Raw genomic sequence first — 13310 nt, 5'->3', positions numbered from 1 at the left:
AGAACGGTGGATGTGTGATGTCGCTAAACATTATCTTATATACGCATTTCTCGCTGTTATTATTATCAGTTTATCTCTCTTAACATTATTGGTGAATATTATTTCTCCTTCGTGAGTAGCAATGGAGGAGACAGTCGTGCCACGCGACTATAATATAATATGTTACACACTGCTGTCCCGAGCCTTTATATGATCCTCCTCTCCTCTTCTATTAGATCCCGCATATTTATGTATACGTATGTCCGGATGATGAGCACTAACGTCGCATTTTCCATGGTATATTTGTAAATTTGATGACGGGAAAGAAAAAAGGGGGGTGGAATCACGCGCCGATTGAGAGAGGAAAACAGTCCTCGGATCTTATTACAATTTGCGTAATAATAATCAAGAAAGTCACGAGACGAGAGATTCAGTTATTGATGTCTCGTTCGATTAATTAATCTTATTGAAACAATCGAGTTTCTTCTCAAAAAAAGTATATTTTTAACATTGATATTTACAATTTCTTCTCTTTCTACCTTTCATTCAAGCGCTAATATCCTATACATATAATGAATTAATAAAACGTGTAGAGGACCGATTGATCGATTTGTTTTACACATAGATTGCGCGATTGCGTGCACTAAGAAAAAGATAAGAGAGAGAGAGAGAGAGAGAGAGAGAGAGAGAGAGAGAGAGAGAGAAAATTCCTTGTTTTCGCGCGTATAACGCAATTGTATAATAGATGAGCCTGTGAATGTGTGATATGTATCTATTTCTTCTTTCAAAAATTCACTTTCAAAATTCATCCTTTTAATCCTCAAGTCGCAAAAAATTACCAACGAAAAATTAGACTATATCGAGACGATACAGTCCAATTATAGTCAAAACCGCCTTTACAAATATACTCGATTTAAAGAATCTGCGCAAAACGAATTGACAATAATTCGTACATACGAAATTGCGAAATATTGCACATTAGAAAATGCACGAGTATATATATATATATATATATATATATATATTATACTTCCCTCGTAGAACGCGCTCGATCGACACACTCACACATGCAGATCCAAAATGGAAGGAAAATTCCAGATTTCTATTAGGCTAGCAAGGAGGAACGTTCATGTATAATTCGATCGATTCTCCCGTCGAAAATCGATATATGTAACAACTTATAGGCCAAAAGGATAGGTGGTTTCATTTTTTTCTAGGCAGACGACCGTATCTCCCAGTGATATAATAGTCTACGTAACTGTACGTTTATTCTCTTTCGTGTCTGAATTGGGTATGCAATTTTGTCCGTCGAACAAGAAAGGAAAAACAGCACCTTATCGCGACGAAACAAAAGAGTTCGAAATGTATATTTATAAAAATCAGATTTATAATTTCTCCCTCACGTCGAGAAAAAACGTAGACCAAGCTATACCAGATCATGGCGCTTAAATTTATTCATCTAATTCTGTTCTGAAACAGATAATATAATTCCTATTGTGAATGTCTTGGTATCTTGAATGTTGATAATTTCATTCCGGTATCAGTCTCACCGGGATGAATATTTACATTTACACGTATGACGTTTTTCCGATGATGAATGTAAGCAGACAAACGCTCTCTCCCATCGTGCAGCATCGGTGTTGTTATAAACATAACAGTGAAGCCAACAGATCAGGAAAAATCTGATATGCTAAAAGTACACGCACTAACACGCCGATTGGGTCTACGAGATTGCTAGATTCTCTAAGTAAAAAAATGTCGGAGAGAGACGAATGCTGGAGAAGCATCGTCGATCAATTACGCACCGAGTATCCCTTAGCGTCGAGTATTACGTCATTCTCCTGGGTCATCCCATTTCGCCTCCTCGGCTATTCGATCGAAGCAATCCGAGAGGAACGTATACTGCAAGTGCAACCAGTGGTGAGACCAACAAAATATGCATGAATATTTCATAGATATCGCTAAGAAAGAAACGTGACTCACGTAAGGTGTGAAGACCTTGAGCCAGCGCGGCGGACGGTTGTCCTGGCGCGTGTACTGGAAGCAGAACGCCATCCCGTCCTCGTCGACCTCCCATCGGGCGATGGTGCTCCATTGAAACTCCACTACCTGCGACTCCAGAGTACCGTCCTCCTTTGCGGCGTGCAGCTTGAAAGCGGCTGTCCCTACCGCCGGTATCACGTGGCCCTCCTTCCTCGAGTCACACGCGCAATGCGGGAACACGATGTCGCCGTAACCGCTGAGTTCCCTCGCGAGTTTCAAGTACTACGACATGTAATTTTGTGTAAAGACAACGATATATGTGTAGGGAATATATACCGGTCGCTTACTTTAACGGCACACTTTCCGATCGATTTCTCTTCGTCATCTTTTCATCATATTTGCCTATCCTCAACATTTATACTACGGTGGGTCAAAAAATAAAGTGCCCTATTTTATTACGATTTATTTATTTACTTTTATTATTTATTGCGTTAGAATAGAAGCTAATTCGACTAAAGTCCTCGAGAAAATTGAAGCATTTGTTTCACCCTGACACAAGTTTGAAGATTCTCTCTCGGTAAAAATCTTGATGTATAAATTCATATCATTCTTGAAGAGCATTCTGTATTATTGCATGAAGGAGATAATTCGAAGAAAGACAAAATTTTTTTACATTATATCAAACCTAACAGTGAACTCAAGAATTTTCTAATCATTTGATTGAAGCACTTCCCTGTAGCCCACATAACTTCTTCCAATTTTCATTTGTTTTGACCGCTGAAGAAACTTAAAGGACGACAATTTCCAGAATGATTTAAACATCAAGAGCTGGATTTTTACCGAAATCTTCAAATTCCTGTCAAGGTAGGACTAATGCATCAATTTTCTCGAAGAATATATTGTAAGTAATAATTAACTTATTTATACTTTGATATAATAAGTCCATTTTATGCATAAGTGATAAATAAAGCAGGAAATTGGTTGATCCTAGTATGTTTACTAAAATTTAAATTCAAATTTTATAAAACTAAAGCCTACTTGAAATTACTTGAATAATATTAAAGAGTTGAAGATTGGATTTATTTCTAAAGCTCAATTTATGAGAAAATTCTTGTTCTAAACTGCCAATCATTAAAAAATTATTGATGCCTGAATAGTTTCAAAAAAAAAAAAAAAAAAAAAAAAAAATTAATTCCAAATTGATTAAAAGGAACGTACCGTTAAGGGATATATCTTACAATTAGACATCTTGTATAAACATTTTCTTCCACTATTGAACAAACCTCGTGTTTTCTAGACGCGTCTTGCAGAGCCTTCAACTGATACAATCGTTCGCCCGCGGTGATGTGACCCCTATTAACCTCGTCGATTGTCTGCCAAAATATCCAAGTTAATGCTTGCTCGCTCAGAGGTCTATTTACATTGAAAAGCCACCTCCTTATCGCTAGACAGGTCGCGCTGGCGGTCGAGTAGTTTTGAATGTATAAAGTATGAGGGTGTTCGTGAGGTTGCAGCTTTCGCTCTGCAGCATAATAAAATCGCAATGAGATAATCTACATTTTATTCATTCAGAAATTAGATACGTTTAAAAGACGCGCTCTCGTCTCGAGCAATCATCCTTGACCTACCGAAATTGTACTCGACGATCTCGAACAGGTAAAAGTACTTGGCCGTCTCCACGTCTAAGCCAACCCGGGAGCAAACCGCATCATAGACGTCCTTCACCGACGCTGCTTTCGGGACCGTCACAGTGACAACTTCGCGATCCGGAAGTAGAACCTTAAGGTCGACCGCCGGTCCCTGATCTCCGTCTTCCTCCAGTCGATCTGTCAGAAACTCCTGCATCGCGTCGCTCTCGGCTATTACGCGCACTGCGCATACCTTCTCCAAGTACTGTTCGAGACCGCGTCTCCTCGCATCGAGTTGTTGTTCGCTCAATCTGCAAAATGCAAACGAGCCCATGACGATTCATGAATTGAACACAATTGAGAGTGTCAATGCTAAATAAGAATGCTCATTCGGCAACTAAACGCATTTGCACATGTGACACTATCGTATAATCCGGATATTTACTGGAACGGCCATTTTCCTGGTAGCTTGGGGAAATTGAATCCTATAAACTCCTTCTTCAACGCCATGTGCAACGCCGCGAATTCCCGATATCGACGCGAACACAAGTGCCTGCCGGCCATATGGACGTTGAAGACTACGTAACGCTCGTGTTTCCTCTCACGCACGTGATAATCGGGCACGCTGATCGGCAGGGATCGCTTCTCGCTGTAATCTACCGAGGCGTAGCTGCAAAAGATATGAAAGTACGTTTAATATTTTTATTTTTATTGTCAATATATATTTTATATTTAAAAAAATTTTTTAATATTTTTTAATATAACTGCTTATTAAAAAAATTCATATTTATATAAATGTCGTTTAATACATATTAATATTTAATAATAAAATGTATGCATTTATATTTTACAATTAATCGAATACAAATTAGATAAACACTATTATCAGGAGTTATTATTACATCAAGGTTATTAGAATTTTGATTAGAATCTTATCGATAATCATTTGACTACAACTCATCGAAAAATGCACGCGATAATTTAATTTAACGGGTTCGTTCGAACTGTTCGATTATACTGTATATCTATAAATTATTGTATAAATGCAAATGTCCAAATATCACACACCTTAAATCCTCGCATGGCTCCAGCCTTTCCGCTTCCTGTGGCGTCACGGAAATGACTGTCAAAGTGAGAACATCGCCACCTGATTTGATGAGATCCACCACCTGCTTGTGAGTGGCGCCTTCGACGTTGACGTTATTCCTGCAACAGAAAGCACAGTTTATTTTTTTTTGCGTTACAGTTATCGCCAATCTATATAATTCGAAAACCGACTTTAATTGTGACTGCAATACGCCGGTCGAATTCCATCGCCTGCGATTGTCGATCCACTCGCATTGCAACGCGGTCATGTAACACGTCAACATGTTCGTGCGAAGGATCTTATCGGCACGCGCGAACTAATCTCCAGTCTAAACATGCAAGATTTGCGCCAACTGTTACGTTTCCACGGACGATCGATCGCGCGGGACGAGAGAAAGTTTACATTTCGCGGAAAAGTCGCGCGATGAATTTTCCCTCGACTCGGCACATCCGGTTCCCTGATCCAGTTCGTAACCGGACAGGCCTTCGACGGGACTGGCCTCCCGATCAGCCCAGTCGAAAGGGAATAGGATACCGTATGATCGCGGCCTTTTGCCTCTTTCTTTTATGCCACGAGTTTCGAATTCCGACAAGTGAAAGGACACGGCCCGGCGATTGGCCTAAAGCACGGAGGCACGGCACTCTTATTCGCGGAGGTCGGTGATTGTCGCCTACCACGGATTTTCACTGACAAGAGTCCGAGTGCGAGAAAAGGCGCGTTGCATGCTTTATATGCCCGATCTCTTTATCGCACATGTACCGGGTGGATCCAAAACATGTGACGTTATCTGTTTTCTGGACCAGAAGCCACGAGAGGCGACTGTTGTGCATATAAATGTATATAAATTTAATTGCATATTTAAATTTAAGGATGTTTACTACCTATTTTTAAAAATATAGGAATTTAATAAAATTTGCACAGATTGTTCTGATACATGTTCAGAGACTTATAAAAAAACCTAGAGTTGATTAACTGAAGCAATCAAAAGTTATAAGGATTTTAATTTGCAATGAATTTACTCGTCGATATTATTATAAATATAATTATTTTGTGGATCTAATTATAAGTAAAAATATTAATATAATTATAAATATAATTATTTATATAAATAAATATAAATATCATTATTTCTGTCCTTTTTAGCCGTTAAATTGATACAATTACAGATTTTTTATCTTATAAAAAACTTGTGATCGTGTTGATTTAAGAGCTAAAATAGATAGAAATAATAATAGGAATGTATTCAAAATTTGCAAAAGTATAGTTTAAATATAGAGGAAATATTTGATCACATAATTTTGGTCAAGTACTGACCAGTTCAAAAGATATTGAATATAATTTTCTCAATTTCGTCCTATTATCCGAGATGACATATTATTTATTGTGAAAACGTGGCAACATAGCATTCAGCTGAGCCTTCTTTTGACATTTTAAATAACCTATCTTTTCGTCTGAAGAAGCCTTTATATACAAACGTGTAAGCGAGAAGCGACTACGCCTTATATGTCAATTTGCAATTTGATCAACTTATGAAAAAGTACCATGTTGCCACATTTTTGTCGTCTCGGAGAAATGACAAATTATTAAATTTATTAAAGAAATAGTTAAAAATCTTCTATATTTTGTCATTACTCACTATTATAATTTTTATTCTGACATTTTAAATTACTCTGTATGAGTAAATTCTTTTATTTTAATAATTCAAATTTTGTGCTGTAATGTTGAAATCGAGGTACCGTCAATGATAAAAGTTTCTCATAATTTAAGAAACACGAAAATTCTCCGAAAAAAAGCAACAGAAGTTCGAAAATACATTTCTACACTCTAGCTATGAATAAATAATAAGGTTTTATGCAATCTTTATAATAATCATATATTAAGATATATGAGAAAAGTATATATTGGTCAATTTCGACTGCTTTTTGCTTCGATTTTTTGTAGGTGCTAAACATCCTTAATCAATTCTTACAATGTTATATAATTTCCTATAGTTTTAATATATCACATATATACATCTCTTTTTTTTTCCTTTTAAATTATTTTTGCTAAATATGTATTTGTCGGAGGAAAAGGTCAAAGTTCAATTAGATCGTAGGTCGCCAAAAAAACGAGGGTTTATGCCGATTTAACGATCGGTGTTGAAATCAGTTATGAAAACAGGGCAACGTGGCAAAGACGCATTGCACTCGTTAAGTGCAAACTTTCCTCTCCACGACGCGCATTCAAGGCATTATCTACACCGATATAATAATATAGCTTACAGAATTATTTCGCCATCTAATGCAATTAGATCAGCAGATGAGAGGTGAAACGGATCGGTCAATAAACGGCACCGCATGTACGCTGCAATTTGTTAGAGAAGATAATGCGCTTTTCATGAGCGAGAATTACGAGGCTATAATATTATAATAATTTGATTGCAACTGAGAGGGAAAGAGAGAGAGAGAGAGAGAGAGAGAGAGAGAGAGAGAGAGAGAGAGAGAGAGAGAAGAGCAATACGCATATCCTTTCTTCGAAATTCTCATTCGCCAGGTACGTCCGAACTAATTATCCTAGCTAATTACGTCTAATTGGGACAACAAAGCGTATAGAACTTATAATGATTCGCACCTACGTTAATGAGGCCCTTAATGATCGACGCAATTCTGATTGCTTATTTTATCGAATGTAATAAGCGGCTCTTTTTTTATATAATATTCATATTATATTTATCATTGTTCGTTAAACCTTCGCCTCTGCAGTTCTTAGCTTCAACTACACACTTTATCTAGTTTAATTTATAATTTCCGAATGAGATTACGCTCCCTACCTTTCTACTGCTGAAAATAACTTCTTTGACAATCGAGATAGACAAACATGTTTCACCAAACAACCCGCGTAATATATGCATATAATAACCTTCTATGGTAAGAATTGTGGAAACCATACAAAGAATAAGCCTTTCAAGAACATTAAAACGAGTGTAATGTAAGAAACAAAGTCATATGGAATATGCATATAGGTGACAAAAAAGCGACTGTCATTTTCTTGCGCAAGCAATACTTGAAAAGTTGTCACGATAGGTAAATTGTGAAAACATTGCACAATAATGGCATCAAGACTTGAGAAAAATTTCTCAATAATTGCACTTATTGTAAGATGATTCGCAATAGAATTGTCAGAATAAAATTCTGTAAATAACATTTGTCAAAAATAGGCTTGTAAATGTCACGTATTTTAAATTCTTAATTTATTTACAATTATTATTTATTACTTTCTTACAAACTTTAATACTTTATCCCAAATTTTCTTACTTGTCACATACTTGCTTTTAAAAATATAATGCAAGAAATGCCAGCAACATAAATAAATGGTCAAGATATCACGTTATCATATTATTTTTAATCTCAAATATTCTGAACACTTTTGAAGAAAGAGTTTCCAAAAATTCATGTTTAAACCATTTGATCTTTATTTAAAATTTTACTGTACTTAATGTGTAATATTTTATATCGCAATATTTTTATATTATAATTTAGAAATAATTGCAAGCATTTACATATATTTAATTAATTTAGTTCCCCTTCATGCACAATTATAATTCTATATTTTTTAAACACAATATAGAAATACTGAAATACTTTTTTTAATTATTAAGCAATTTAATTTTGCAAATATAATTCAAAAGTTAAATTGCGCAGTTATCAATATTTTTTAAAAAATCAATATTTTTACATCTATTTTTTAAAATATATCTAGATAAATGCAAATCATAAAGTACAAGATTTCGTCATATATTTTTATAAATGTTGTCCTATCGGGCTAATGAAATATACAAAAGAATTATTTTAAAAAATCTTGACATTTCAGCGGAGGTTTGAAGAATCGTTTAGATCCGGACAAATGACATGGCAAGTAACGATCGGTGTTACACAGGAACCGCAGAACTAACCGAGTGAAAGCAAAAGTTTTGATCAATCTCTCGCAGGGGGAAGAAAAAAAAAATACTATTAGAGAGTAGAATATTGACGACCTATAAAGTAACGAAATATAATAAAATATTAAGCGAAGAAAAATCTCTCACGATAGGAACGAGAAATTCCTTTCTCCGGCCGAGGGAACGAAGCTGAAATCGACGGACGCCACGAACCGTAAGACGGTCCTTGAACCGCGCGAGGTTTATGGGAACTTTGGACCTGCGACTCGTACGCACATACAGTCGCAAACAGACCCTCATCCCCGCGATCTCCGCGAACACACACACACACACACAAAAACACACGCACAGAACATGTCACAAACAAACGCGGAGCCGCTCGTTTATAGTCAAGTGGGAGAGATACTTGCTTGATTCATCGATCATTGTATCAACATCGTCAGAATTTGTGACAAGCATCGTTATATTACTTTTTTTAAATTTATTAAATCTCTTTAATTTCTCAATTATATTAATAATAAATCAATCTCTCGTCGTTATCAAAATAATAGATTATTCATGCTCGAAGCATTTAATCTGAACGTTGATGTCAAAAATCGATTTGTCATTCCTTCAATAAACATTGCGTGAAAAATGTATATATATTCAAGTACATATATATTTAATATCTTGCATTCCACGATCTTTATGATGGTGGTAATATCGTGAGACTCAAATTTGCTGAGAATAAGCTACGTCGCATAATATATAATATGTATATGTGTATCGTTAAATACTCTCTATGTAGTAAATTTGAGCGGGACAAAGTGACAATGTTTTAAGCAAATTAGCTTTTAATTGAACAGTTTGGAGAACACAATTACTGTGCGCAAGGTACGGTGCCGGGTGGCTAATGATCAGATATGCAAATCCAGAGGTACTAACGATCACACCGACGAAAATTGCGAATGCTCCAGCACGGCTCGTCAGTCAGATAGTCGGTAGATAGCTAACACAATAGTTAATTCACAATGATAAAGACATTTCAGAATCGTGACGTTTATCATAAGTAAATATCAGCGATCTCTTCTCAAACGTTAAAACGATAAACTTGAAGTTTAAATTCATTACCTCCGTTGGATCAAGATAATTGTTTAAATTCATGATAATGAATGAAACTCGGAGATATACTTCACGCATCTTCTCATCCGGTGAGAGAAAACGATAAAGAGAAATTCAAAATTCAAATAATCCAGTCTACGATAGAGATCAGTTCACAGATTTTGCATAATTTTTATAAATGAGTATATTTATCATTTATGTAAACTTTTATCATTTTTACATCAGAATTTCGGAAACGAATGCTTTTATTCTCTCTCTTTTCACGCATATATTTGAGATTTGTTCCCAGACTCTGCATCTTAATAATAGTGTTAGCGCGATTATTCTTTTATTATTCCAATGATTTTAACACTTAAAATTTAAATGTCAAAATTTAAATTTAAATGTGTCTAAAATTTAAATATATAATGTATTTTCTATCTCTTGACAAGTACGCAACATAGTAAAATTTCGATCAGCTGACATCTGTCAATTAACATTGCGGGTGATAAAACGATATCAGTAAATCAGTATAGGATACTTGGTTTCAAGAAAGATATAAAAGAAACAAATTATATGACTTTTTTGTATGTAAATACAGTTTTTAGTGACGCGTTGTTTTGATTGTTAATAATAAATTAACGATAAACGGAAAGACAAAGTCCAGATTCATTCATTATTGTCGTAATTTGCAAGTCTAAGTTTAGACATTCTTGACAGCGGCAAGCGGGTCGCGTGCGTGTTTACTAAGATTTTGGAGGAAAAATATATGACATTAGCTCGAAATTATTACTTGCATGCAAGGCTTTTTCTCAAATGGAAATGTCATAAGAATATATGTATAAGATTGTATTCGTACTTAAAATCGCTTTAAATATTTTTCATTTGACAATCTCGGCAAACGCCGATTAATATTTTAATTCAAATTCAATTAAAATAAAATTTAATAATTAAAATCACATTAAGCATTCTATCGAAAATCTCGATAACACTGCGAGTCACGAATTAACTTGAAGAGTGTCTAAATATCGCTGACTTGTACGGAAAGAAGAAAAACGTTATAACACGTTGATAATCAGAAATATAATAACAGAAATAGAAGAAAAACAATCGAATATATCTCCAATATAATTATTTACTGTCCATAAAATGCGGAATTTACACTTTGTTTTGTATCATTTATCTATCAATCAATGTTCTTGCCTCTCAAGTCCTCAGGATCCTTTTTACGTGTCTTTCTTACTATATAAGCTACGAAACGTACATCAAGGTCGAATCTCGCGCCTTGGCGTGTTCGCCATCCATCCAATTATACGAATGCCTCGGGAATTTTTGGCGCACAGCCCGAAACGATCGAAGACAATTGCATGAGAAGACAGGGGACATTGGTAGGAGATGGAGACCCGAGAGCCGGTCCTGACGCAGGAGCGACTCTCGAGGACGGTATCCGAAGACGAGGTTGAAAAGTGAAGGAAGGACGGGATTCTTCTCGAGAGTCTACTCACACTTCCAGGATACGGTCGCCCTTGCGGACGCCGGCCTTCTCGGCGGCGCCTCTCGGCAGAACCGCACTGACGTGCTGCAGCGGCGCGTAAAGCTCGCCATTGATGCTCCGCAGCTGTCCACCCTCGCTGACCTGGCCGCGTACGTTGAACCCGAAGCCCGTCTCCGTCTTGTAGATGGTCACGCATCGCGGACCCTGGCCGACCGGGTCCTGGCGGTCCGGACCCGGATGCTGGGGCACCCGCGCCGCGTTGTTGTTCACCATTGTCACGGTCGTCGTCGCGTTCCTCGCACCGCCGTCCTGATTCGTGGCTGGCAAGCGGTGCACCTCCGACTCACAATCCGCCATCTTGCACTCTGGCCGCCCATTCACGGCGACTGCTCCGCTACGCGTTGTGCTCTAGGGATGAATTCTCTCGTATCGATACGAGACCTACGTATACCTTGGTATCGAACATGGTTGAACGATATATCGATATGTCCACTATCGATACTGACATTTTCATACCTCAGACAGCACAAAATATTAATAAAGTATGTGCAAAGTATTTATAACATAATTATTTTAATATTTATCACGATATGTCATAAATATTTTTGTAATCTTGAACAGATCATAAAAATTTCTCTGATAAATATCCCAACAAATATTTGAGAAATGTTTACAGAATATTATTACAAATATTTATTTTTTTACAAGTATTATATAATTTTATTTTTCCTAGTAATATATAAAATATTTATATATATATAATATTTCAAAACAATAAATAGTACAAATATTTATGATTATTTATAATAAATATATTAATAGAGTGTTCTAATTTTAAATTAAAACTTTATATTCTTCGGAGTAATTTTCATTTTTGTGATTCTGTAATGATGAATCTACTATATAAATATGTCGAGATATTTCACAATTTTGAGAGAAATTATTTCGCTACTATAGACAAGATTGAAAAAAAAAAAAAATAATAATTTTTCATAAAAATCTCTCGACTTTCTTCAATAAATAAAAAAATTTCTTGAATTGTGGTGATGATGTTGTACGAAGAGCGTGGTTGTAGGTGTCGTCTCGTATATTAAATCGCTATGAAACGTCGTGTTTTCGCCTTTCATCTTTCGCCGTCATTAATTTTTGCTGTCTCTGTCGGTAGCGTAGCTACCATCGAGTCTGTGAAAATTGCTGCCATTGCTACTGGCAGTATAATGGTTACCAAGAACGTGCTGCCACCAAACTATTCGAGTCTACAATCCAATGTGAATTATTCATCAAATGCACGTGCGATGCAAGATTTCATTTATTTTTTTATCATTTTACTCGCACATACATTTAAATAATAGAAACACGTGACAAGAAGATGTTAATGAGATATCAATGGATGTCGTTCTTTTCTTCGCTTTTTTAGTTTTCTTGAGATTCGTTAGAAGAGTATATACATATAATCGTACACTTTAATCCTTTTTTATTGATGCTAAAATAATTTTCATTTATGAGAATATTTTTGACGCATAAATAATTATGTATCTGATGTATAAATACAATAGATATTGAACAGTAATTCATTATTAATTCATCGACACGTTACTGTCTCGTTTTTGTTGGTTAAAGAGACTCTATTATTTTTTAAAGTCTGATATATTCCGGCGAAATTATATATCACTTACAAAGTAAAGCAAATTTAATTTTTTAAAAGGACGTAAAATTTTTTTATGCACACATACGTTCGTCATAGAAATATTACCTCAAATATCCATTTATAAAATAAATAAATAATAAACGATTTCGCCATGTTATAAAATAATCTAAACGTTTGTCGTGCAAATTCAATAAAATAATACAAAGATTGCAAGATTAGTAAGTGGTTTATTTTAATTTTAATCGCACACGTATATCCGACATTTAATTCTCTTCTCGCAACGTGCACTCATATTACACAGGAGTAAAGAATTTAATCTCTATTGTGTGTTTCTCTACGTATTATATTTTTTTATTCACAATTGTTCGTATGTATAATTACCTTGCATAAAAACACATTATAAAATTACAAAGCAGATTTCGCGTACATTTCACGCTTCGCGTTTTAAAGATGAACACATCTTTCCTGATGCAAAATGTATAATATATTTGCGC

At 35.4% G+C, this 13310-nt stretch overlaps 1 protein-coding gene across 2 annotated transcripts; it reads right to left on the bottom strand.

Annotated features, from left to right (window-relative positions):
• Window positions 1–337: 337 nt before the first annotated feature.
• On the bottom strand, window positions 338–11559 carry Snx27 (sorting nexin 27). Of its 2 annotated transcripts, none has more exons than XM_072903385.1 (7): window positions 11179–11559; window positions 4659–4796; window positions 4036–4260; window positions 3591–3901; window positions 3246–3484; window positions 1963–2244; window positions 338–1881 (listed from the first exon to the last, which is right to left on the bottom strand). In XM_072903385.1, the coding sequence occupies exons 1-7, from the start codon at window positions 11523–11525 to the stop codon at window positions 1813–1815; spliced, it is 1611 nt and encodes a 536-aa protein (XP_072759486.1). In that variant the 5' UTR covers window positions 11526–11559; the 3' UTR covers window positions 338–1812. The 2 variants fall into 2 exon arrangements, with proteins under 2 accessions (XP_072759486.1, XP_072759487.1); XM_072903386.1 differs by lacking the exon at window positions 11179–11559 and adding an exon at window positions 4869–5179.
• Window positions 11560–13310: the final 1751 nt, after the last annotated feature.

The sequence above is a fragment of the Anoplolepis gracilipes genome, chromosome 12 (assembly GCF_047496725.1).
Source record: "Anoplolepis gracilipes chromosome 12, ASM4749672v1, whole genome shotgun sequence".
Taxonomy (NCBI): Eukaryota; Metazoa; Arthropoda; class Insecta; order Hymenoptera; family Formicidae; genus Anoplolepis; species Anoplolepis gracilipes.
Note: the sequence above shows the minus strand (reverse complement) of the source record. Positions and strands in the feature narration are given on the sequence as shown.